This window comes from Apium graveolens, chromosome 2 (genome assembly GCF_009905375.1).
Source record: "Apium graveolens cultivar Ventura chromosome 2, ASM990537v1, whole genome shotgun sequence".
NCBI classification, from domain to species: Eukaryota; Viridiplantae; Streptophyta; class Magnoliopsida; order Apiales; family Apiaceae; genus Apium; species Apium graveolens.
Window position 1 is genome coordinate 315431803 of NC_133648.1, and position 26976 is coordinate 315458778.

The 26976-nt window shown below is 32.1% G+C and overlaps 4 protein-coding genes across 4 annotated transcripts; 3 read left to right on the plus strand and 1 right to left on the minus strand.

Annotated features, from left to right (window-relative positions):
- The first annotated feature begins 5911 nt into the window (after positions 1-5911).
- Positions 5912-12097, plus strand: LOC141708836 (jasmonate-induced oxygenase 2). Its single transcript, XM_074512646.1, has 3 exons — positions 5912-6501; positions 9637-9958; positions 11591-12097. Exons 1-3 carry the CDS (start codon positions 6020-6022, stop codon positions 11813-11815), a joined length of 1029 nt encoding a protein of 342 aa, XP_074368747.1. The 5' UTR covers positions 5912-6019; the 3' UTR covers positions 11816-12097.
- An 820-nt stretch (positions 12098-12917) lies between these two features.
- LOC141708837 (VAMP-like protein YKT61) lies at positions 12918-19126 on the plus strand. Its single transcript, XM_074512647.1, has 6 exons — positions 12918-13220; positions 13985-14082; positions 15255-15359; positions 15524-15589; positions 17097-17183; positions 18790-19126. The coding sequence occupies exons 1-6, from the start codon at positions 13028-13030 to the stop codon at positions 18838-18840; spliced, it is 600 nt and encodes a 199-aa protein (XP_074368748.1). The 5' UTR covers positions 12918-13027; the 3' UTR covers positions 18841-19126.
- Positions 19127-20431: 1305 nt separating this feature from the next.
- Positions 20432-21772, plus strand: LOC141704125 (uncharacterized). Its single transcript, XM_074507443.1, has 2 exons — positions 20432-20999; positions 21315-21772. The coding sequence occupies exons 1-2, from the start codon at positions 20432-20434 to the stop codon at positions 21770-21772; spliced, it is 1026 nt and encodes a 341-aa protein (XP_074363544.1).
- Positions 21773-22369: 597 nt separating this feature from the next.
- LOC141708839 (temperature-induced lipocalin-1-like) lies at positions 22370-24008 on the minus strand. The gene is made up of 2 exons (XM_074512648.1): positions 23528-24008; positions 22370-22785 (listed from the first exon to the last, which is right to left on the minus strand). The coding sequence occupies exons 1-2, from the start codon at positions 23900-23902 to the stop codon at positions 22600-22602; spliced, it is 561 nt and encodes a 186-aa protein (XP_074368749.1). The 5' UTR covers positions 23903-24008; the 3' UTR covers positions 22370-22599.
- Positions 24009-26976: the final 2968 nt, after the last annotated feature.

The window sequence follows — 26976 nt, forward strand, 5'->3', positions numbered from 1 at the left end:
TTTTAATTTTAAAAAAGTAAAAATAATAATATTTTTGGTGAGTTCTGATGATAAAATCAACATTACTTCCCGCAAAAACTGAATTTTTTTTTTTAAAGTAGGGGAGTATTTACTTTATCTAACAATAATTTTTAGATAAAAACACTTTTCAGAAAAATAGTTTTAAAATTTTATCAAACAAATTTTTAATTATTTTTCCGGATACTCCAATACAAAACATAGTCATGATATAGAGATGGTCTCGTATCAAAGCGCCAAACTAAAACCCAATACCCTACCACGTGACAATAATAACTGAATCACAAAACAGTAACTAATATAGTTTATAATCGTGTTTCTGAATTTTTAAAAAGAATGAAAATATGTGTTCATGGATGTAAATTTGGCAAACATTCACTTTAAAAATGAAATGAAATTATTTTAACTCTCAATCACTTAATCCTTTTTATTTAAAAATTATGGAGCAAGTTATAAGAGATTTTTTGGTTAGGGGTAATTAATAAAAGAAAATAGAATTAATTAATAATTAGACTCATTCTCTTTGTTGTTATTTGTTTAGTAAAAATTATTATTTACTTTAGCTTTTTCTAATTTTAAAATTACCCCAAATATGTTGATGCTCATTCCTCACCTTTATTATATATTTTCTTTCCTTTCCAACAATTTTTTAAAAATTTAATTATAAATTAAATCTTACAGTTCAGTTATTCGGGTTTTGAGGGTCGACTCCCGTATATCTAGGGTTTTAATCGCCCCACACCTTCACTTTCTGATCCTTCCCCACCACCTCCCCCTCCTCTCTTCCATTCGCTTTTATTTATCGGTTTTTTCAATAAAACTGAGATCTAATCCTTTTTAGATAAAATCTTGTTTTTATCCTTCCCCACCACCTCCCCTCCTCTCTTCCATTCGCTTTTATTTATCGATTTTTTTAATAAAACTGAGATTTAATTTTTTTTGGATAAAATCTTGTTGAGTACCTTATTATCAACTAGCTCTATAGTCTGTGCTCTAAATTGGACGAATCGATATTATTTTAGTTATACTTTATAATAATATTTCATGTTATCCCCCTCCGAATGTTAATGTATTTATTTGTCTATATGAGTAGATTTTTATTGTGATGCCATTGGTGTAATATTGTTTATCTACAATTGACGTAGAGACCAGTGGCATTTCTTGTTTTCCACCGTTAAGGACGATATATGGAAGTTTTTTAGAAATTTTAGTAATTGTCTAAACTATTGCACGATATAGTTGTTTGTTTACATAAAATTTTATTTTATAATTGTTATTTGAATTTTAGTATTCTTCAATTTTAATTTCCGACCTTAGTAATTTTTTCCCCTCTCTCAGAAAATATTAATAAATTCACATCTCTCGACATACTAGGCGCTTTCTTGGTTATATTACATATGTAAACTTTACCAAGATTATTTATTTTAGTTAATATTATTCGTTCACGCCATGATGACGATGTAAAATACCAATGTAGACCAACATAATCATATATATTTTATGAATTATGAAGATCATAAATTAAAGGTTTTTTGCATAAATTAACACATAGATATACATATATATATATATATATTATATACATATATATGTGTGTGTCTATATATATATATATGAAAGTTCTGAATTTAATTTTTTTGTGTAAATATAAGAATATATATATATGTATATATATTATATATACATATATATATGTGTGTGTGTCTATATATATATATGAAAGTCCTGAATTTAATTTTTTGTATAAATATAAAAATATATATATATATATTATATACATATATATGTGTGTGTGTCTATATATATATGAAAGTCCTGGATTTATTTTTTTGTGTAAATATAAGAATATAACACTTAAAGTATTACATGATTAAATATAAATATTTATTCAGTTAGAGGTATAAATGGCTGCGATGCACATAATCATATTTAATATATAAGTTTCTCTAGTTTATTTGTTTTTAATCTTTAATTCACAAATATTTATAGTAGACTATAATGTGATAAATATGGTATATACCAGTCAACGTCAACTGTGTGATTAAAGGTATGTGAAGTGGGAGATGAGGGATGTCATAATTGGGGTGCGAAGCGAATGAGCGCTGTGCTGTTTTTCGGGGCGGGGGCGAAGAGAGACGAAATATTCTTTACTTAAGTTTGACCAATTAATATAAATAAATAAATTTTATTTTAATAGTAAGATTTTGTATGATTTTCGCATATCTTTTTATCTATATATATTTTTTTGTCCTTAAGATTAACGACGAACAATAATATTTTGTAAAAAAAAAATTATTATAATTTAAATGTACTACCACTTTTTTTTATAAATAACATGATTTTGTACTCAAGTTTCTCATGTATTAATATTGTTTATTTTATAATAATAATAATTATTATTATTATTATTAGAATTTTTAATATATATGTTTTATAGACCTGCTATTCAAATTAAATATTTTTTATTTTTTAATGAAATTTAAAATTATTACTATTACTATTAATAACGATTTTTACTTTATATTTAAAATTCACTTATTTGTATTATTAATTTAATAATTAATAATTTATGTATTCTCGTCTTTAGAATTTAACTTACGTTAAAAATAAGTACAAATTTATTTTTTGTAGACAAAAAAAATTGAATCTTTAACTAAAAGAGAAATTTAATTTGAATATTAGGTTTTTAATTTTCGAAGCAAATAAAAAGGACAAGACATGATTGCCACATGCCAAATAGAAAAACAAACTCAGGGTAATATAATATTTTTATTGTTTTGCTCTGATAATTAAGAACCTGCTCTGAAAATATAACATCTCTAACTAAATTGTTATATATATACACATGTACGTACATACATACATATGTTTGTATGGATATATGTATGTATGTATATATGGATACATGCATGCGTGCATGTATTTATATAATAATTAGTTATAAATACATATATATATATATATATATATATATAGGGAATGATCAAATACAAACTAAAATTAAAATGAAAATTAAGAACCAATTTAAGCCATCTATCTAATCTAATGGTCCCCTAAATCACCCCACCCAACTACTCTGCACCCTCCCACACCTCATTTCAGCTTTTCCCCTCCGTTTTTAATTTGATTTTTCCCGTCAAACCGTAAGTTTTTTAAAATCCGATTTCACTGTATTTTTCTACATCTTTCAACGATCAATTTGCATACCATATGTGTTATATTTCTAATTAATTTAAAAAAATATTTGGTTTCTAGTTTATATTCTAAATTGGTTTCTATTGGAGTAGTATATATATATATATATATATATAGAGTAAAGTTCTATGGAGTACACCTTTAATTGGAGTACTCGGAGTCCATATATGTTCTGCAAGTAAAATATAGCTTAAAATATTGCAAAACATATTATTTTTCGACAAACATCACTATTCTATCAAAAATCTTGTAGATTGCATACATTTTACAAGCAGAACATTGCAAAAATATATATTCTACAAAACATGTTTAGTTTGCAGAACATAAATGTTCATGTTGCAGAACATATTGCAGAACATACATATTGTACCGTAAATATATGAGATTTGCATGATTTTGTTGAAGTTATGCTATTTGTGTAACATGTTTTGCAAAATAACACGTTTTACAATATATTTTATTTGCAGAACGTAGATGGACTCCGAGGACTCCGATAAAAAGGTGGACTCCATAGAACTCAGCCCTATATATATATATATTATATATATTAAGTATGCAATAATTAATCGATATTAGTAAGTCACTTATGGGATATCTTATATATTATATGATGCATGCATGTATCTCTATAATAATTAGTTATATATATATATATATATATACACACTAAGTATGTAACAACTAATCGATATTAGTAAGTCAATTATGTATTATATGAATTCTTATGCAAGGGTTATTATTTAAATTTTTTATACTGATTTTTTTTAATAGAGTATGTAAATTTTATGAAGATATTATTTTTAATGACTTGCATATTAATGATATTTTAATTGAGGTAATAAAAATTACATGAATAAATCCGTATTAAATATATAATAATGAATGAGTTGCATATTAATGATGTTTTAATTGAGGTAATAAAAATTACATGAATGAATCAGTATTAATTATATAATAATGAATGAGCATTAATGGTTAAAACAAATCATGTATGAATATTAATTACTGTATTTATGATTAAATTTGCTCAGCGAACCCCCCTGTTGTTGTATTAGATATATAATAGATTTTGTTATTCGTGCCATCTTTCTAGGATGTTAGTGTGTTTTGTCTTACTGGTTTTATGTGTTTATTTATGGATTTCGATAACTTTTTATGAGAATGATCTATATGGTATTTTGGGAGATGTATAAGATTTGAGACAGTGGGGGATATCTCAAAAACTCACCTTTTACAACAAAAAATTATTCATATTTTGGGGTTATCTGTTACTCCAGTATTAGTTAATGGAACTGATAGTTCTGAATATTAGGTTACATATGATGCTTACGTGAAGGTCAATTGTGACGCTACTAATTTCATAACTGGTGTAGGTTGGATTGATCGACATGTCATTGTAATACCTTTTTCAATCGTAATACCTTATAGATTGAAGAATTCGAATATTCTATGTATTAAGTGATTTGAAACAAAACGGCTATTTGTTTAACTTGTTTTTTGTTTCACAATCAGATTGTAGTTGGCAGTTCGGAGGTTGTTTCGGCTGTATTATAATGCTTTTAATATATATTCTTCGCTTATTTGTCAAAAAAAATCTTATAATTCAAAAAATAGATTATTTATTATTATTTTTTAAATAAATTATTTCCGATTAATACTCGGATTAATCAATTCGATTAATTACCGATTATTCGATTAATGACTAAAATGTCTCTTCACCGAATAATCCCAATTTCCATTTTTTAGAAGACCGGTACTATGAGATAATTCTACCAGAAAGTGAATCAAGTACGCACTATGTTTTCCAATTTATTTAGTAGTGTTTTGTGAACGTGTTGCTCTCCTCCGATCAGTTACCATTTTGAAAATCCCATTCACAGCAACCGTAGGTGCAACACTTTAGTCATCCCAAAAACCCAAACATTTTATTTGTCCAAAACCAAATTTACCAAAGAACAGGGCAAACTTTGATTATCCATCCTGAGCTCCACAAATAATTATTAATATTCTCTTTGGATCTTGAAACAAGATTTTTGACAATAACAAACATTACATACAATAGGAAGGAATCGATTATGTTCTAATTAACATCATATTTTCATGCACCAGAAATAAATTTAACGTGTCACCCTTTGCTACATTTGCTAACTCTTAACTAACATATTTAAAATATTGCTAAAAAGCCCGTCATTAAAATAAAAAATTTGGATACATATTTTTATATATCTCTATTTGTCTTTTTATATTATACATTTAAACCATTTTGATTGATAACGCAATTTTATCTTTTCACGTTAATTTATCTGGACAAAACAACATAACCATTTTATTCTTGATATTTGTCCCTTCCATTTATCAGTAAGTAAGGATATATATGGTGCGAATTTGATTCGATTATATCACCAATTGTTACCAAATTAATAGAAAGTGTTCATTTCCGCTAATCGATATTATTTGACCGCTTTTAAAATAATATATTCAGTTATTCTATTTCAATATTAGCTTGTAGGATCGTATTATACAATTTATTACAGTAAAATAAATTAAATATTTATGTAACCAACTATTTCAAGGTTATTATAATAATATATTTAATATTATGTAAAAATATAATAATGTTAGAGTTTGGCTAAATTCGATTTAGTTTTAATTAAAAAATGTAAATAAAACCGGGATGATAGTAAGGTTGAAATCAGGAAGCGGGTTAGCGTGTCGGGCTATTACGGACTTGGTCGTAACTCGTTTGTAAACAAATTTTAGTCCGTCACTTGACCTCCAGCTCCGAACAAAAATAAACAAACAACCAATGGAAGTCGCAACCGGCGAGCCAGTCCGAGTTCAAACCCTATCCCAACTCACCAAACCCTCACAAATCCCCTCTCAATACATCCAACCACCCGAGACCCGACCCGACCCACACACCTCATCCACCACCACCACTTCCATCCCCTCAATCTCCCTCACCCGTGACGTCACCCTCCTCCGCCGTGAAATCGGCGATGCCTGCAGAGACTGGGGCGCCTTTCATATCACTAATCACGGCGTGCCGGTAACATTATTAAATGATATAAGAAATAACGGTAGGTCATTTTTCGAAGATTTGGGGATTGATGAGAAGATGAGGTATTCGTGTGATTCTAGTTTGCCTGCTTCTGAGGGATATGGAAGTAGGATGCTTGTCGAGTCGAATGATACGGTTTTGGATTGGCGAGATTATTTTGATCATCATACTTTGCCGGTTTCCAGGAGGAATCCGTTTAAGTGGCCAGAATCTCCTTGTAATTATAGGTACTTATGATAACAAAGTCAAATTCTTGTATATTAAGTGTAATGTTCTTGTTTAATTTACATCGGTGCTTATTGTTGGATACCGTATATTGTTCTGCTGTTGTAGAATTGAATCTATAACTTTGTTGTAGGATTAGAATGTAGCATCACTAGAAGATATAGCCTTAGAATAAGAAGATGCATATGAACAAAATAATTTTTTCTTAATTTTTTTCGACTTTACCTATTTTAGTGCTTGCATAATAATTTTTTTGATTGTCTTTGTGTTCTTACTTTATAAGAAACTTAAAATAAGTGTTGTCTTTAGCGTCTATAATTGAATTAGTGGGCGCATTAGGGAAATCAAAATGAATAACATTGTAGTGCTACGCTATAGATTAGCCACTCAATATATATAATGACTATTTTGATAATCATACTTTGCCGGTTTCGAGGAGGAAGCCGATGAAGTGGCCTGAGTTTCCACTCTTCGATCTCCAAACACATTCACGAACTAGGTATCTACATTCCACTCTCCGATCTCGTACACCTACACATACAGACATCCTGTCTGTACATCCACATTTCAATCTCCACACACACTTATAGACTGTCTATATATACCATCCGACTCCACCAATGTCTCTTGTCTTCACTCTAAAACTTCTCTCTCTAAAGCTCTCAAAGTGTTTTGGTTCAATTTAGGGTTTTGCGATTGCTTCAGAGGTACATTTCAAGCATCTAAATCTTGCGATTATGTTTTAATTACACTTCGCTTGCTTATTATTTTGTGATGAATTTTGTGATTTGTTGAGTTTTGTAATAATATGTGTGTATTGTTTATTATAAAACTCAACAAATCACAAAATTCATCACAAAATAATAAGCAAGCGGAGTGTAATTAAAACATAAACGCGAGATTTAGAGGCTTGAAGTGTACCTCTAAAGCAATCGCAAAACCCTAATTTGAGCAAAAACACGCCGAGAGCTTTAGAGAGAAGACAAGAGGCGTTGGTGGAGTAGGGTAGTACATATATACAGTGTATAGGTGTGTGTGTGTGGAGATTGAAATGTGGATGTATGGACAAGATGTTTTTATGTATAGGTGTACGAGATCGGAGAGTGGAATGTAGATACCTAGTTTAATTTTGAAAGATATCCACTAACTACTTTAGTTTTGGATTGGAGAGATTATTTTGATCATCATACTTTACCGGTTTCGAGGAGGAAGCCGATGAAGTGGCCAGAGTTTCTTTGTAATTATAGGTACCTATGATAACAAATTCAAGTTCTCGTATATTACATATAATGTTCTTGCTTAATTTACTTTGGTGTGCTGATTGTTGAATACCTTATGTTATTCTGCTATTATAGTATTTAATTTCTAGCTTCGTTATAAAATGTAGCATCACTAGAAGATATAACCTTAGAATAAGAATTTAATCTATAGCTTCATTCTAAAATGTGGCATAACTAGGAGATATAGCCTAACGATAAGAATTTAATCTATTGCTTCATTCTAAAATGTAGCATCACTAGAATATATAGCCTTACGATAAAAATTTAATGTAGCATGTAAGCCTTAGAATAAGAATATGTATATAAACAAAATAATCTTCTCGTAAATTTCTTTCTGCTCTACCTGTTTTATTCCTTGCATGTTAATTTATTTGCTTGTCGCGTTCTTATTTTAAACGAACATCAAAATAAGTTGCATCTCTAGCGTTTATAATTGTATTAGTGGGTGAACCAGGGCAATTAGAATGAGCAACATAGTAGTACTATTTTCAGCATAACCAGTGAAAACAATATCAACTATTTTATATCCTAACTAGATAAACCCACGCCTTTAAAAAAGTCTGGTACATGTGGTTTTTGTTTCTAATAAATTAAGAAGTCATTTTAGTTATTATATTAGGGTTTCTATCTGGAATGTGGCAACCAATGAGTAAAGCTTTACTGCACAGATTATTACGTGCACCAGTACTTTAAAGCATAGAATATGCCATATATACAGTAGAACCTCTACATAAGAATACTCTATGTAGGAATAACCTCCTTATTGTAATAAAAAATTGCAGCCCCAAATTGGGCCAGTTATAATTAAGAATAACCTCTACATTGTAATATTCTATACTTTTTATAAGTACAACCTTTATTAATTTTCCTCTATATAAGAATAAAAATGCTAAAAATTATATATACACATATATATACATATGTGTGATAGATATATATTCAATAATATATAGTCTTCTTACATAACTAAACATGAAAGATGACTTAATATATTTTTCCAATATTATATCATTTTGATTAACATTGCATCATTAGTTTGTGCGCCCATATAATCACCTTCTTGTCAATTTGTTTCAAAAAATTCATGTATTTGATAGTATGTTACGTAATTTGTCTTAAAAAGCTATAATATATCTTTTAAATTCATGTATCAAGATATATAATACATAGTTTTAATTAATTTTTAAAATTCAAAATTTATTTGGCAACCTCTATTAAAGAATAACCCCTCTATAATAATATTTTTTGTCGGTTCTAACAATATTACTGTATAGAGGTTTTACTGTATTAATGTTCTATTTTTTTCAGAGCTACTCCATTAGACTGGGGTATAAGCTGCAAACCCTGTACAAACAAAGTCATCATTACTAACGTTAAAAGTAGGCATTCACTGTTTATTTTTTAGAAAGGGTAATATTTCGAAATGAATATAATTACGATGAACGCGATCTATGCTAATGCTTAGTAGTCATGTTAACATTTGTGCACCTAAAATTATCTGGAAATGGAACAACAATGATACGGTAATACTCATTTTCAGAGATAATTATGGCATGTTTAATTATTCCCATCTTTTGGGGATAACCAAGTTCCTTTATTACGCGTGCCCTAAGAATTCAGCTCACTGTTACTAATTTCTTAGCAATCAAATACTATTATTGTTATTTTCCTTATTTTACACATTTACTGTTTCTGTGGCATTACGTGTAGTGGATAGTTACTTGATCCAATAAATGCATTTTTCAGTACCACTAAAAAAAGAATATCATTACCTTAATACTCGAGAACAATTAGTTAACACCTGGTGACCAATAAATGTTGTTTTTAAACACAACTAACAACAATATCATCAAACAGAGAAGTTGTGGCAGAGTATAGTGATTACATGTGTGCCCTAGCTCAGAAGCTTTTGTGTTTGATTTCTGAAAGTCTGGGATTGCCTTCCTCTTGCATTGAAGAGGCTGTTGGGGAATTTTACCAGAATATCACTGTGAGTTATTACCCGCCTTGCCCGCAGCCCGAGCTCACTCTTGGTCTGCAGTCCCATTCTGACATGGGTAGTATCACCCTGCTCATTCAAGATGATGTTGGAGGTCTTCAGGTCTTGAAGGATGGGGAATGGGTAACTGTACATCCTGTATCTGATGCCATTGTTGTAATATTGGCCGACCAAACTGAGGTACTACTTCATATGACTTGATTACATTGTTTTTCTTTATTAATTCAATTTGTTCTTTCCATAGAATGCTTAAGTTTTGAGGATTTGTTGGCGCCTCTAGTTGCTAGATGCTCTTTGATATTATAGTGTAAATCTTTGTGAACTTTAGTTTTTGTGAATAAGGTCAGAATTGTGGTCGTTGAGAATATAACATCTTTTCCGGAGTTCAAGTACATTAATTAAATTAAATTTCGTAATTTAATGCAGAAAATTAAATTAAATGTGGAAATCAGGTTCTTATTAGTTTTAGAGGGATTATTCATTTATTTTATAAAAGAAAAGACTTTGTACGAAAAAGAGACTTGAAAAGAAAAGGAAAGTACTACTTTCATAAATTTTGTTGCTGTTATCTTTTTTTTTCTTTTCTCGGCATGACACTGGAAGTTTTGCTACATCAATATACCTTTCCTGATCATCTGTGTCACTTGATCAGGTACATTTTTGTGACTGCCATGTCCTTTTTGCTGTTAGAACATACTCTATTTCATCATAGGATTTATCGATTACAAGGTCCCAGATTACTGCCCTGTTTGTTACCCTGCACCAGATTACGTTCCTGGTTTTTAGCATGCCGTGCAGTTTATGTGTTGTTTTGCTGACCTAAGAGACCACCACTCGTTTTGTTTAAACGGATTGTGCTCCTTCCCTATTTGTGGTTCCAAGACCTTGAAAATGCAGTGGTTTTGTTTTGCGTGTGTTAAAGTACATCGTCCTTCAAACTTAAATGTGTAGGGTTGAAAACGGAGAAACACATTTTTTTTTCTTTGGAAGACAGATGCAGAAACCCCAGTGTTGTGTGTAGTTGGGGAGAATGGAAGGGAAGGGAATGAAATTACTAAAAATTGTAGGGAAGCAATGAGGTAGCAGGGAAGATTTTTAAAAAAAAGAGAGTGAGTTCTTATTTTCTGCGATGAGATTTGGGTAGAAAATGGGTATTAGTAGAGAATGGACCATTTCATCTCAAATTTGGGTATTGAGCTCTAATTTAAGTTGTTAGGAATGGAAAGGATGAAGTGATGGGGACTAGGGTTAAAAGTAGGGTTTTCGGATAAAAATTCTCACGCAAGAGAATAAAATCTAATATCAAAAAATTATATACTATGCTTTGATTACAATAATCAATCAATATTTATAAGAATCCGAGACAATATTTCCTAATATAAATAGAAATTTAAAATATAGCTATTCCTAATTTAATAAATCATTAATAATATAATTTAAGTAATTCTAGAATACTCTAACTAATGGGCTTCCAAAGCATAGAATATTGTTCCCAAATAGTTTCTTTGAGCTTCTTAATGGGCTGTCCTGCATCAAGGTGGACGAAAATTTTGAATATTTTGCCCATTTAATATTTCAGTTTCATTTCATCACAACCAAAGGCAACGGAGAAGTAGCAATGATTGTTTTCTTGAACTACAATATGCATATTTTTGTTAAAAAAAGAGAAAAGAAGATACTGTAATATTTATATGTATTTAGTCGATTATGCAGATCACATTAAATTGTAATGAAGAGCTCCTCAATCACAAGAGGAAGGTGATTAATGGAATTTACTTTCTAATATGAGACCCCAATAACTCCTTTTTGCAGGTTATAACCAATGGCCAATATAGGAGCTCCATACATCGTGCCATCACCAATGCCAACAGGGCACGAATTTCAGTTGCTACATTTCATGACCCTGCAAAGACGAGGACAGTCTCCCCAGTTATTAATCCTCCTCGATACAAACAAGTGAACTATGGTGATTATGTTTCATCGTGGTATACAAAGGGGCCAGAAGGAAAAAGAAATATTGATGCCCTACAAATTTAATTAGATATTCTATTTCTTTGGGCACTTGATATGGTTATGACATTTTAAATTTGAACACACTATCTTTTGACTAGTTGGTGTTTCCAGTTTTCAAGCTCTGTGATCAAGTTGAAGTTTACGTTGAATATCAAATTTGGTCACAGAAGTGGAGATCATAGATTGTTTTGTCTACTTTATAATATATACTAACAAAGATCAACTTGTCAATGTATTTCCGAGAATCGGATTCTGTCATGCTCACAAATCTGTTGTAAGCTTTTGGGAAAGGAGGGGTTTGTATGCTTTGACATTTTAAAAAGCAGTAGGCAGCTGTTGGGAGGTAAGGATCTGCCGTGGGTTGGAAGTTTTGTTCTAAAAATCACCGATTTTATTGATTAATTATCCGATTAATCAATTTAATATGCTCTGCCGATTCGATTTTATAGTCCGATTAATCACTACTCTATTTTCTTAAATTAATATATTTAGTATAATAAATTTATTATTTTTATATTTTATTAAACACATACGATTAATACTCTGATTAATCACCGAAAGATTGCTCTACCGAAAAATTTCACTTTTTAGAACAATGGTCGGAAGCAATTCACCAGCAGATTCCTTGGCCACCATAGGAGTGACCAAATATTAAGGTAGTTGTTAAAAGAACTCCAAATTTGACCAAAAGAATCTTAAATTAACCTTTTCTTGCTTTAATATATATTTAATCTACGTGAATATATGATTTTTATTTTTTTAAAATAACAGTGTTTTTAAAAGAAATTAACTTAACAAAATTATAATCAAATTATAAATGTGCGAGATAAATAAGTAACAAATTCCATCGTCGAATCTTGTTGAATCGCAAAATTTAATTTTCAAAATACAAAACATTTATTCGTTGAACGGGAAATAAAAATAATATTTAATTTTTGATCAAGAATTGATTAATTTAATTGATATAAAAGAAAAATATAAAAATGAGTCACAATCGGCACTATATAATCGAAATTTTGCGTTGATAAGAGTTTAAAATAAAATAAAATAAAAATGCAACGCGCGTGACGTGTGAGTTGTCCACGCGGAGATTTAAAGTTAACACACAGCATATCTTCAAAAAGACAAGGGAAAGAATCGAATTGTAAAACTAACGCAACTCTTTCTTCTTCTTGTTATAAAAAAACAAATTAAAAATTAATTTTTTTTTTTAAAAAACTAACAGAGAAAACACCGATGAAGATCACGGCGTTACTGGTACTTCGATGTGATCAGTCGGGTTCGGATCCGGTTATCTTAGCCAACGCAACGGACGTGAGCCACTTCGGTTACTTTCAACGGTCCAGCGTTAAGGAGTTTATTGTGTTCGTTGGTCGCACTGTGGCTAGTCGCACTCCTCCTAACCAACGCCAGTCTGTTCAGCACGAAGGTATTTTCGATAAATGAATATTTTCGGGATCGGAAAATTTTATTCATTTAACGAGATTATTCCCATTACGGTTAATAATATATTGTCTCTGTTATAACTTATAATGTTAAATTAAGTACATATTGCTTTGTTTATTTATTTGTACTTCTCCGTTCTTAGTTGTTTTGATTTGGATCTGTGATTTGGTGACGGAGCTGTTGTTTAAGTATAGTTATCGAAATTTCTCGGAAATTTGATTAGATGTTACCGGAACAACTAGGTTTGTAGTTCAAATTTTAGTCCATGTGCTTTTGAATTGTTCTGAATTACCATTTCGAATTTAGAGAGCTGTTGAGGCTGGTAGCTCAAGTCCTTAACAGGTAAGTCGAGTTTAAATGCTCAGAACCTAAAAACTCTCCAAATTGTAGATAAATTCGAAGTGACATTTAAAATTGAAATTGATTTTCCAATTAGGAGAGTTAATTGGCATATAAAACAGGATACACTCTACATATTAAGCAATTCTCTATAACGCCTTAAGATTTGGGGAGGTTTGAGGTATGTTTGTATCTTAATCTGTATTATAGGATTATGATCATACGATTAGTGTTCATATATTTTGGTTGTTAAAGATGGTATTAGAGTTTCGACGTAAGAATCATGCTGGAGCTGGCCTGTTGAATTCTTTTGATCACTTGTTTTCGTATCATAGATTAGTACATGGACAGCGTTGCTAGAGATGTTGCATTCTCTGTTCTGATCTTATTTTTTTTGTTTAAATTTAGAGTACAAGGTGCATGCCTATAATAGAAATGGTCTATGTGTATTGGGATTCATGGATGACCATTACCCAGTCCGAAGTGCATTTTCTTTGCTCAATCAGGTGAGTCCATATACTTTAACTCTGCGTATTAATTTTTTTAGTACCAATTTAGTTTCCCATTTCTTCATAGGTTAGTTTTTTCAACTTTCGACATTGTTGTTTTTTTCGTTTGGTTAGTTACTTAATAGTTCAATCACTACAAGGATGAAGTAAGCTGCTTAAACAATTTTTTACATTATGTTATTACTCTTTTAGAGCAACTCCAACCCAACACTATAATCCTATCATAGTGTAAGTTATAGTGTAAATATCGTTCCAATTTAACATCATAATGGTGTCAAAGTGACACCAATCGAATAGTGACACCAAATTTGGTTCAATATTTATATCACATTTGGTGTCTTTCAAAATTCTTACCATGGTTAGTAAAAACAAATGTATTCCAACCAGATACCTTAGGAAACGTGAGAATATCATGTCTAGTGTAGGATAGTGTAAATGGATTGGAATTGATTTTATGAATAGTGTAGTTTTCACAGTAAGGTAGTCTAAAGGTTACACTTTAGAGTTGTGGGTTGGAGATGGTCTTAGTATACATGTTCTTTGTTACTCGGACTCGCTGAAAGTGTTTAGCATGGATACATGTCCAAGGGTTGGACTAGACATTTTTCTTGAAAATATTTATGTTTTTGGCTCAAAACAAAATTGTCCATCACAGGCACTATGAAGCAAAATGGAAAGCCGGGGTAACATAGTACATGTTTACTTTATATCGAGTTGTTTGATCACAGTTGCATTTTTAATCACCAACATCATATAAATCAAGATATGTATATTTCCAAAAATTATTTGAATTGGCTGTTAATATATATATATACACACTTTGTTTTATATATATATACACTTTATTTTATATGGGGTACAGTTCTAATATAACAACTAGTAAGATAGATTCTACATTATTTGGTAGCGGTCATCACACTCAGAGCATCATTTCTATCAGGATTCTCGGTAGACTATGTTGACATGCAAGAGTTTTCTAAATTACAAAGTATGCTGAATAATCAGAGGCTATTGCTTCTTGTTAAATGTAATATAACAGTAGCACAAACAAATTTTATAGAGTTGTCTCGAACACTATATCGTATACTTACCAATAGTGTCCTAAAAATGATATGCCCTTATGTTAAAACCGAACTGTATAATCTGATCTCATATAAAATATATATCAGCTAATAGATGAGTACCAGAAGAATTTTGGTGAATCCTGGCGAACTGTGCAAGCAGATAGCGCACAACCGTGGCACTACCTCAATGAAGCCTTGACCAAGTTTCAGGTAAAATATCAGTCTCTTTATTTCTGATAAGAGGCATAGTCAACGATTATGTTTACTGCTAAGATTCTAAACTGTTGTCATCTCTGATACTTCAATTTTAATTAGAATTTGTACTTCTAGTGAATCTGAATCAATTTTTAATTCATTCCTTTTCATATATTTAGGACCCTGCAGAGGCCGACAAGCTGCTAAAAATTCAGAGAGAACTGGATGAAACAAAAATTATACTTGTAAGTTGTAGTTTGTAAATGCATTTGTCCCTGTTTGGTTGATTTCTTCCCTTTTCTTTTCCTACTGCTATATTTATCAATTATGTGATATTCGCATCTTGAAACTGGATGAATAATATGGACCTCGTTATCATTTAGAAATCTAAACCAGATGCAGAACCACCTGAAAAATTAAATTGAATACCTTGAGAGCCTCCAAAGGATACTACTGACCATTAATGAGTACTGCAAAAATGGATTAATTTGTGTTGAAGTTTATTTTTCTCTTTTATAAAGGGTATCTGAGTCTCTCTGTTTGTTATGAGTTGTGACTTCAGCAGAGTCTTTTTACCCTTGGCAATAACTTCTATTATAAGTGGAAGGTACCTCTTTTTCTGCTTTAGCTACTTTTCTAAGTCCAGGATACCATTTTAAGTTAGCAATTAATGAAAGAACAATGCAATGTAAAGTTTTTGGGACCGCTATACCATGTTTGCTTGAAAGGAAATTAAAGGTGGAAAAGGAGGCAAGAGTAAAAAAAACATGTGCAATTTTTCTATTATGAGGATTGTGAAAAAAAATGGGTAGGAAGGAAAGTGGAGAATTTGTTATCAAATATGTTGAGTTTGAGCAACGCTCGGTAGGAACGGAATTGAGAAAGTAGTAAAAAATTACAGATAGCGTTTCCACAAAATGGAACGATCTGTTTCATTTTATCCAACTACTATGGTCCCATTAAAAAAATATTTAATCAGAAGAATTGAAGGCAAAGGCTCTTAGAAGTCAAATATAAATATTATAGTCCAAATATTTTTTGAAACTATAATTTTGTAGAGTCGAAATTTGATCCGTTTGGTTTGGTTTTTATGGAATTAGTCCTTGAATATCATACCTAAATATTCATGGAAGATGAACAAAATAGTGACTTGCAGTATCATTCTGCAGTCACAACCTAACGGTGTGATAAAACTTGGAAATATCTTGTTGGGCAGCAGGATTTAATTTGATTCGTAATATTATTCTTGCCAAAAAGCCTACAGAAACAGTCTGTTTGAGTCTTGGTTATTTTTAAGAAAGTATATTAGACGAAATTTGATGTGAATATAAACAGCTTATATTTATTTTGATTCATGATTGTTCAATGTTATATATTAGTGTAATTAAATAAACAAAGCTACTGCAAAAGTGATTGTTTGAATATGTGCCTTACATCAAAATAAAGATTGTGGTCATTTGTGTAAATAACTTGCAGAAGGAACTTTGATCTGTGCTTACTGCTTTTATGGTCGATTTAAGTGTTTTAGGAAAATGGCCCATCGCTAACTCCATAGATTGCTGTAATTGTATATGTGACTTGTGGCAAGATCATTTCTCAGTTCATTTTAGTGGTGGATTTTTCGGTTCAAAATAAGTTCTATGAAATGCAGCACGACACTATAAATGTCCAGAAAGCTTCATTCATTTCTTTATACCTTCATCTGACTGTAATTCTATTAAATTTTTTTATTGACGATATTATTTGATACAGCACAAGACCATTGATAGTGTTCTTGCTCGAGGAGAGAAGCTGGATAGTTTAGTCGAGAAGAGCTCAGATCTCAGTGCAGCTTCTCAGGTACGTCAGACCAGACTAGATATAGATAACATGGGTTTGTATGTACAAACTGTGTTCGGCAGGTTCTGTCATGCATTTGAATATTCAAATAGCAACCCTTGGAATCTGTATACATATTTGGACTGTTCATCTACATTTAATTTTACATGAAAATGCCCTAATTCGTTTCACATACCATACTACAAGTATTATTAACATCTCCTCTGTCCTACATTTAAATGTAATGATTCCATTTGTATGCAAAGTGACCCTTTGACACCACCTTTCAAATCTATAATAAGAAGTATATAATATAGTAGGTAGCGATGTATCTAAATGAACGGGGACTTAAAATAGATGCATTGAATTGTTTATGGTGATAACCATTTTTGAGATTTATCTTACTTGAAGGGGTGAATCTGTCCATAAAAAATGCAAATCTAGGGGAGCTTAGAAGGGTACAACTTCTTGTCGAGTATTTATGAATTTTTTGTCCTGTTATTGTCAAATATTTAATAAGATATATACGATACTTGTCCTACTTCCCTAACCTTTTCCAGGATGTAATATGTTCTCTGTTTGTTTTGACAAAATGACACCTTCAAAATTATATTCACCAAAGATTGAACTTGCTGAAGTTGAAGTAATATGTAAAACTTCTCTTACTATGCATATACACTGTATTGTTATTATGGGCTTGGTTATCTGGTCTCAACCGTGCAACCCCGTGTTATCATTTGACTTTTGTTGCTTCGTAAATAGTGAAGTTTGTATATATATCGGCCAATGTAACTACTAAAACAACAAGAACGATATATTAATCTCTGGCCTTTGTTTCTACGGATATGTACACATAGGTTTTTAATCGAGCCGAGTCGAAGTGTTCCAAACGCTGTTAGGCTCGTACTTGACCAAAAAGTTTGGACTTAAGCTTGAGCTGGACGAGTTATAAAATTTAAGCTCGAATTTTGGTCGAATGCTTGAGTATCGGTCGGATACTTGAATTTAGGATAGTGAATATTAATAAATGCTTCAATATCAATAAGGATTTTAAGACTTGTTAGTCTCCTGATCCGATTAATATGAAGTTCGAGCACATCTCATTTTTTTCAAGTCGAATGTCAGTTTTTTAAATGAGCTGTTTCGGGTACTCTTTAGTTCAGAATTATTTTTTTTCTATTTTTGGAGCCAGTACACTGCTGCATTGAGGAGAGAAGCAACTGCAATGTTGGCATTTCTATCTTTTCTTCTTTATAATACCACACCTGCTAGTTTGCTAGAACGTCTTAAAGTGTTAGCACATTTGATAGAATGAGGAAAATATCTGTGATAATTGGCGTAATTTTTGTAAGATAAGCCTCGCTATATATCTTGAGCAAAATTCTTGGAGAGATTTCTACTTGGACAACTTGCAAAAAAAGTTTATTTATTTTCTGACTTGAGGCAATCTATGTATCAGAAATTGTCTTATTTCTTTCTGGCATGTTCATGTCACATTGTTTCTCATAAATTGTTCATGAGCCAATCATGCCTTGTTCCAGTCTTAAGATTATTATTAATGTTTTTTTTCTAGTTTTTTTTGCAAATAATATTTTTCATTTCTGATGTGGACCTTGTGCTTCTACAGATGTTCTACAAGCAGGCCAAGAAAACCAATCAATGCTGTACAATATTGTAGAAGCTTATCAACCCTGGGTATATTATATATACTTTTGTTTGTGATGTGTGATCCTACCACGTGATCTTTGTTTATATATCAATTCATAAAGAATGATACAAGGCCTGGAGTCTCTTTGCTTGGGAGATTGACAGCACATTACTAGTAATATGGCCTATGTTTCTTTTTAAAGTGTTTTTACTCTTTGTATATTTTTCCTTGATCCGTATTGTACTGGTCAACAGGCAGTTCAGTCCCATTCATTTCCAGTTTGTGACATCTAGGCTCTAGCTTCCCGTTCCGATCATTCCATTTGTTTGTCTTTTTTGTTCTTTTTACAAAAAATATCTTTACATAACTGCAAGCTACTATTGATTCATCTCAAATTCTCAATGTTACACCCGTACGCGCGCCTGATATATGCGTCAACTTATGGGAGGTAACCCATTTTTGCATGTTAAACACAAACCAGGCGGGTTACCTTTTTATTTAGTAGATTATCAACTGATCACTGGAAAAAATCCTTTCGGTATAGATAGTGTATCTGTCCAGGCATGGTTGTTCTTACTTTTACCTTTTGTTTGGCTGGATTTTTGTTCTTGATTTCGTGGTTCATATATATTATGTATGAACATGTCCAGAATGGTTAGGTAACGGAAATGCTAGAAGACTACTAGAGTAACTTAACAGCTTTTCTAAAAGGTTCTTGAATTAAAAGTTAGGGAATATAGTAAGATAGTTCCTAAAACATTAAGGATCCTTGGCCACTCGGTGTTTGTAAAAAAAATCTTTTGTCATCCCTTGTTTCATATATATAGTACTCCCCAAAACATAGTTAAAGTTCAATTTTTTATTCTTATATTAATAAGAAACTGGTATAAGAATTGTTTTGAAGTTGATATACAAGATGTTGTCCAAAATTACCAAAATTCTTTTGTTTGTAATATTTTTAAGGTACTCAAAAGAAGCTGTTAGGAGAGCGTTTCGAAACTTCATTTTATTTTAAATGATCATTTCAAATTCTAATGTTTATACTAATATTTGAATGTACAGAATTTCAAATAAAATCTAAATCCAAATTCCCAAACAGCTTATTTGATCAAATCCAGAATTTTAAATCAAATCCAGTTTCTAAACGGGCCATAGAGTTGCTCAAAGTGCCCTAACCATCTCTGGTCTTCAATTCATTGTCTACCCTCTTTTCGTGCAAGGAGTGCGCAACAAAATAGTTGATCTTTTCATCTAACAAGTAAATGAACTTTTACACTAGTTCATTTGGATTCAAGTAACACTAATAAATCTAATGTTGTTTTCAGTCCTAATACGAGTAGAGTAGAAACAGCTCGGGTGTGCGAGTGTTTGGGATTAAAGGGGACAGATAAACCTGGTAATTATTTAGGCATGCCCATGCGTGTTGGGAAGAGCAAAAAGGAAGTCTTTGGTTTTATCAGTGACAGACAGGGTCCAGCATAAGTTGCAGTCGTGGTGTAATAAGGAATTATCTAAAGCAGGGAAGTTGACATTACTTAAGTCATCAGCACAAACCACGCCGAATTTCTGGATGAGTTTGTTTCATATACCAGATTTTATTTGCGATGAGATTGAGGTAAAGATGAATGCTTTTCTCTGGGGTGGTGGAGCTCATGGTAAGGGTTTACGATGGATTAGTTGGAAAAACTTATGTGTTCCCAAAGATTTTGGAGGTTTGGGATTGAAGGAGTTAAAAACTTTTAATCTGGCTATGATAGCAAAGCAAGGGTGGAGGTTACTTATTGAAGCGAACTCGTTGGTCAGTGCAGTTATGAAAGCGAGATATTATCCGGAGTCGTCAATCATTCATGCTGAGCTTGGTAATAACCCTAGTTATGTGTGGCGTGGGATTTATCAAGCTCTGAGTGTAGTTAAAGCAGGTGCTCGGCGAAAAATCGGGGATGGTAAGGATACATTGGTCTGGAATGTACCTTGGCTTCCGGATGCACAAGATGGCTATGTTCGCACGGTGAGGAGTGATTGGATGATTGATATAAAGGTTAATAATTTGATGTCCATGGATGAAAAGAGTTGGGATATTGATGTGTTAACTGATGTACTCTGTCCTCGAGATGTTGAGTTAATAAGAACTATCCCGATTCCTCATGTTGAAAGACAGGATTCATGGTACTGGATGTTAGATGAGACAGGTATTTTCTCGGTCAAAAGCTGTTATCGGTGGCTTCAAGGTGAATGTATGAATCAATATACATATCTATGGAAAAAGATCTGGAGTATGAAGCTTCCTGAAAAGGTCACCAACTTTTTGTGGCGTTTATGCAAAGGTTGTTTGCCAACCAATATCGCTCTGGCATCGAGACATGTTGATGTGCCTACTGGATGTCCATGGTGTCATAGTATTGCAGAAACGGATGTCCATGTGATATTTTTATGTGATTTTGCGAGGACTGTTTGGCAGAGTACGATGTTGTTATAGCTAATTCAGAATTCATTAAGTGATACAGCTTGTGAGATGTTTACTAAGATATTTGAGAATGGGTCAAGGGAGCAGGGTATTGAGATTGTCATGATTTCCTGGAGCATTTGGAACCGGAGAAACAGATGGGTCTGGGACCGTATTAATGGGTCTGTTCATGGTGTCAGATACGCTGCAAGTCATCTTCTGCGGGATTGGAAAGAAACCAAGCTTCGGATTGATCAGAGTAAATTTTTGGAGATTGCAGGTGCTCGAGTCTGGTCGCCACCGAAGGCAGGATGGTTAAAGATTAACATTGACGCTGCTGTGTTCATTGATGGTAACATTGGTGTGGGTGCTGTTATTAGAGACGATCAAGCTCGGTTTGTTGCAGCTAGGGGTAAGAGAATTGCAGGTGCTTGGAAATCGCGAGAAGCGGAGGCACTTGGCTTGAAGGAGGCTTTGTCATGGGTCATTGATAGAGGCTATACACACTGCATTTTTTAAACGGATTCGTATGTGTTAGCTGCTGCTTGTAATGGTAATGCAGGAGAAGCTTTCTTTGGTACTATTGCCAAATAGAGGGCATTGGCATGTTACTCCACCTAGTTTTCTTAGTCATGTATTGGATTTGGAGATGATTATTTGAATGCAAGTTCATTTTTTACTCAAAAAAAAAAAGTAACACTAATTCAATTGATCGGCGACTATCTTCTTCATCAGCGCACACATAGAAACATAGAAGGGAAAGGAAAAACTATTTAATTTAACTGCAACACAGAGCAACTGCAGAGCCCAGATAAATTTGAGAAATTTAAGATACAGGGGTTCCCAACATAGTATTAAGAATGAAACATTTTACGGACTCTCTATGAAAAGGACGATCAATTCATGCATAAGGATAAAGTGTTCGGAAAGTTCTAAGTAGTTGAATAGGAGGATTATTATGACCATAGCCCTTGGGAAATTTACTAAACACGAAAAAGATTTGGTCTTTAAGAAAGAAAACCACAAACAGAGCAGAAATATTGCTTCCGGTGCCTGTAAAAGACTCCGGCACTAACTAAACAGAGCCAGAAAAGTAAAAGAACAAACCAAACAAGGTGAGAAGATCAACTCATTCTATGATGCATATTCGCAAACTTAAGTTTTATACAGAGAACATTAAACAAAAGAAGCAAGCCATACTATTTAGAACACAAATTCTGAGCAAACTCAACAAAGCTGATTCAAATTTAAGAAAAAACTGAAGGCAACTAACTAGATAATACTTGCAGACTTTATTTTAAACTTTGTTACATGTACACAAAGCAACCAATGCAGGTGGTCTCATTCTATTTACCAAGAAGGGACTTGAACCACCAAATTCCTTTGGTATCATCTGGAGCTACTTGACTCTCCGGTGGAGGATCAGTGTGCGTCGTCTTGTGGAGCTTACTCACATCATAACCTTGTTCTATAGCCTTCTCCACGAGCTGATTGTATATCCCTTCATCTAAATGTGGTTGCCTGCACAATATCTGTAAACAACAGGTTTTCAATTATAATCCCCTTCATCATATACGCAAACAATGGCTCAAAAATGACTATGATCCGATATACTGTACCTAATAATATCGCCATGGACATAATGTAGCATTGTACCATTTATTATGTTCACCGACAAATAATTTTTTACTCCTTGGACATGATAGTTGACAAAATCATTCCATACTATTATTGACACAATTATTTGAATTGCCACAATAAAATTCAATTCAACAGGATCATACTTTTTACATAGGCTATATACAATTAAAACCTATGTATATTTTCTGGATGCACAGCTTATTTAAACACAGTAAACGAATAATTATATCACACATGGCTCCTGTCCTGTCCCTGAAGAATTAAATCACTTAATTACTTATTTATACTGTAATCAATAGACTACAGTAACTACTAACAGAACAATTAATTACACAGAAAACATGTAATAACAATTAATTAAAGACATACACTAGATAAATTTTGAGGGCTGACCAGTAAGAGGCTAAGAGCAATTCAATATATAAACACAAAATATGTAGAAATTGAGGAATGAGAATAACAATTATCCACACACAGTGGAGAGATTGAGAGAGAGAGGGGGAGAGAGAGAGAGAGGGGGGGAGGGAGGGAGGGGGAGAGAGAGAGAGAGGGAGAGAGAGGGGGGTCAGGGGAGAGAGAGAGAGAGAGGGAGAGAGAGAGAGAGAGAGAGAGAGAGAGAGAGAGAGATCATACCCAGAGATACTTCCTTGAAGGCTGACCAATAAGAGCATACTGATACTCCTCATCAAGATGCAAAACCCAATAATCACCAACAACAGGAAAGATAGGCAAGAAAGGAGGAACCCAAAACTTGACTTTAAGCTTAGCCTCATCACTACCATTATCAGCCTTATAAGCACTTCCTTCAATAAACCCTCTTTTACCATCACTCCATGTCTCATTCAACACATTCACAGTCCCATCTTCTCTTAATGTATATGTAGCCCTTGTATTTGCACCATTTTTAGGCTGAAATCTCGATGGAAATGAAGCTATTTCATACCATCTCCCCATGTATCTCTTTATGTCGAGGCCTTTAACTACTTCCATCCCTTTCTTTGTTGCCATTTTCTTCACTCTTCTTGATCGTGTTTGTGTGTGTTTAGTACTTTAGTAGTTGTGTATTTAAGAGGGTTTACGAGGATGTAAGATTTTTGAGGCGGTGTGTGTGTTTATTATTTAATAATATATTTATTATGTTTATTTTATTACTTATAAAGTAAGAAAGGGAGGCGTGTTTTATTGATAAGGTGGTGTTTGGATAGAGGCGTGGGGAAGTAAGGACCACATATTTGGATACCGACTCCGATAACGTTACCCGCGCGGTGTTTATCTGGATCTTTCCGGAATTGTGTACCGCGTTCTATTTTATTTTGTATCCGTTTTATTGATTAATAATTAATCGAGGTTCAACTGTAATTCTTCATTTGCTTTTTAAGGGAATATTACAATTATTGTTTCTAATAATGTGTTTGTAATCAATTTGAGAATATTACCGCGTTTTGAACTTATTTGATTAAGACTTTGTTTGGGAGTGTTATTGAAAACTACTGTTTTCTAAAAAAAAATGCTGATGTAAAAAATGCTGTCAGAAAAATTAAATAATTGTTTGATAATTTTTTTTAATTTATATATATTTTGAGATATAATATATAAAATTAAAATATTTGAGAATATTTGATAGTGAAACTGACAGATAATTTACAGCTGAAAACAGTTTTTTCCAAAAGTAGGCGGACATGTTTTTACTAACCGTAGCTTTTAGACCAAAAACGCTTTCCAGACAGTAGCTTTTAGAATTTATCAAACACTACTTTTCAGCAAAAAACTGTTGTAGCTGTCTTCAACAGCAATATCAAACGGACCCTAAATCAGTCAAGTATGTTTCGAACTCGTTTTAAACTTATAAATTTGATTTGACTCGAACATAAATTGTTAATCTTAAATAAATAAGTATAAAAAAATATTTTTATAATTTTATTAATGAAAATAGTAAATATATTTCTATTTTTAATTGTTCAAGTTTCCGAAAAACTCGGACTCGGCTTATTTAACACCTCAAGCTTTTAAATTTACGAGTAAATTTGACTCAACTTGGTCGTTAAACAACTCAAACTTGGTCATAAGCTTGAACTCATTTAATTTAAACAAAATATCTTGACTCGATTCATTTATTAAACAACTCAAACTTGTATAATGAATATCGATATCGGCTCGACTTAAATGACAAGCCTACTCTATTATACATGTTATATATCCAACATGAAAAATAAAAATAAGATAAATATAAAGTTAATTATATTAAACACCAAATAATAAAAAATTTGTTGATATATTTGGTCATATTTTGAATGTATAATTATATTTAATATAAAACACTCTAATTAATAAATTAACATTCAAAATATAATTAAATATGTATCCGGAATAGTGTACTTCGTTCTATTTTATTTTGTTTACATTTTATTGATTAATAATTAATCGAGATTCAATTGTAATTGTTCATTTGCTTTTTAAGGGAACATTACAATTATTGTTTCTAATAATGTGCTTGTAATCAATTTGAGAACATTACCGTGATTTTGAACTTATTTAGTTAAACAAGTCGATTATGTTTGGAACTCGTTTTAAACTTATAAATTTGACTTGACTCGAACATAAATTGTTAATCTTAAATAAATAAGTATAAAAAATGTTTTTATAATTTTATTAGTGAAAATATTAAATATATTACTACTTTTAATTGTTCAGATTTCCGACAAACTCGGACTCGGCTTCTTTTAACACCTCAAATTTTTAAATTTACCAGTAAACTTGATTGAATTGTTCATTCAACAAGTCGAACTTATCATAAGTTTGAACTCATTTAATTTAAATAAAATATTTTGACTCAAACGACTAGACTCGACTCATTTATTAGATAACTCAAACTCGTACAGTGAATATCGATATCGACTCGACTTGAGTGACAAACCTAAACTATTAAATACTAGTATTGGTGCCCGCTCCGCGCGGCATTACGTGAGAAGAAGGTGTTTCGTGAGTAAAGGTAAAAGATTATTTTCTGTCATTGTTGTGAAGAACAATATTCTAATATTTCATTTTTTCATCAAAATTGTGACCATTACTGGCCTCCACGCTGAGCCTCATGAAGTGAAAATGTAACATAGATATATACAACCGAAAATATGAGTTACATCACAGTACAACATAGCAAAAGATAAGTCAAGTTACACCTCACAATACAATGTAAAAGAAAAAGATAATTAGGTCTAACACATAGTCTATCATCAAAAGGTGGTACATATATTGGTATCTAGTCCCTGATTTTTTAGAGTTGTCCCGATGTGGATGTGTTAGGGGATTTGAAGTTGAGCTCTGACAGACCATCCAAGTGATATGATGTTGTTGAGCCCTGCGAGAGGCATATCAATAAGTTAAGTTGTGTGTTTTTCTGGAATATTGTACAAACAATACAACTATGTTGTACCCTCTTACCTGAGCAGCTCCTTCATCTACAATGGATGGCTCTGCATCATCTGGAACATAAAATCCATTGCATATGTTAGTGGCCCAGTAGATTTGTATCTTATTCAAGACATTCACTTCTTTGATAGTTAGTTTCAAGGTGTACTTTTTCTTTTCCAATTGTTTCAAGTCCTGAGGAAAACGTTCATCACCATCGGCCTGAAATCATGCAATCCAAGCAGATTAAATTTAGAAATTAAGAGCATATGAGTAGTATGTGTATATCATTCTATTGAACTGTGTGCTTTGGGTTTACCACTTTGATGACGTCTGCTACCTTTTTCTGCAGTATTGCACGTACTTGTTGATCTCCTAAAACAACTTGAATACCACCAGTTTCGTCTGTGGCGATCACTGATATTTCAAATCTGTGAAGAACACCATATGTTTTAATTTGAAGGGATTAAAAAACTAAACAGGAAAGTGATTGAAAAATTTACTTTTTTTCGGGGTACGGCTTGTTGCAGATACATTTATTGCAAAACCATTCTTCATCATCTGGCTGTACTTCTTTGTCACAGCTTGTACAAACCAGGGATAACTACTTTTCTTTTTCCTCCACATACTGTATTCTCACATGAGCAAGAACCTCCCTCTAAACATATAAAAAATGT

What these genes read in the sequence shown, in the direction of transcription:
- LOC141708836 (XM_074512646.1), top strand. Translation starts at nt 6,020, where the DNA reads ATGGAAGTCGCAACCGGCGAGCCAGTCCGAGTTCAAACCCTATCCCAA. An exon ending in GAATCTCCTTGTAATTATAG is followed by an intron (nt 6,502 to 9,636) that starts GTACTTATGATA and finishes ATCATCAAACAG; the next exon opens with AGAAGTTGTGGCAGAGTATA. An exon ending in TATTGGCCGACCAAACTGAG is followed by an intron (nt 9,959 to 11,590) that starts GTACTACTTCAT and finishes TCCTTTTTGCAG; the next exon opens with GTTATAACCAATGGCCAATA.
- LOC141708837 (XM_074512647.1), top strand. Translation starts at nt 13,028, where the DNA reads ATGAAGATCACGGCGTTACTGGTACTTCGATGTGATCAGTCGGGTTCG. An exon ending in CCAGTCTGTTCAGCACGAAG is followed by an intron (nt 13,221 to 13,984) that starts GTATTTTCGATA and finishes GTTTAAATTTAG; the next exon opens with AGTACAAGGTGCATGCCTAT. An exon ending in CATTTTCTTTGCTCAATCAG is followed by an intron (nt 14,083 to 15,254) that starts GTGAGTCCATAT and finishes AATATATATCAG; the next exon opens with CTAATAGATGAGTACCAGAA.
- LOC141704125 (XM_074507443.1), top strand. Translation starts at nt 20,432, where the DNA reads ATGAATGCTTTTCTCTGGGGTGGTGGAGCTCATGGTAAGGGTTTACGA. An exon ending in CTGGATGTTAGATGAGACAG is followed by an intron (nt 21,000 to 21,314) that starts GTATTTTCTCGG and finishes TAAGTGATACAG; the next exon opens with CTTGTGAGATGTTTACTAAG.
- LOC141708839 (XM_074512648.1), bottom strand. Translation starts at nt 23,902, where the DNA reads ATGGCAACAAAGAAAGGGATGGAAGTAGTTAAAGGCCTCGACATAAAG. An exon ending in CTTCAAGGAAGTATCTCTGG is followed by an intron (nt 22,786 to 23,527) that starts GTATGATCTCTC and finishes TGTTGTTTACAG; the next exon opens with ATATTGTGCAGGCAACCACA.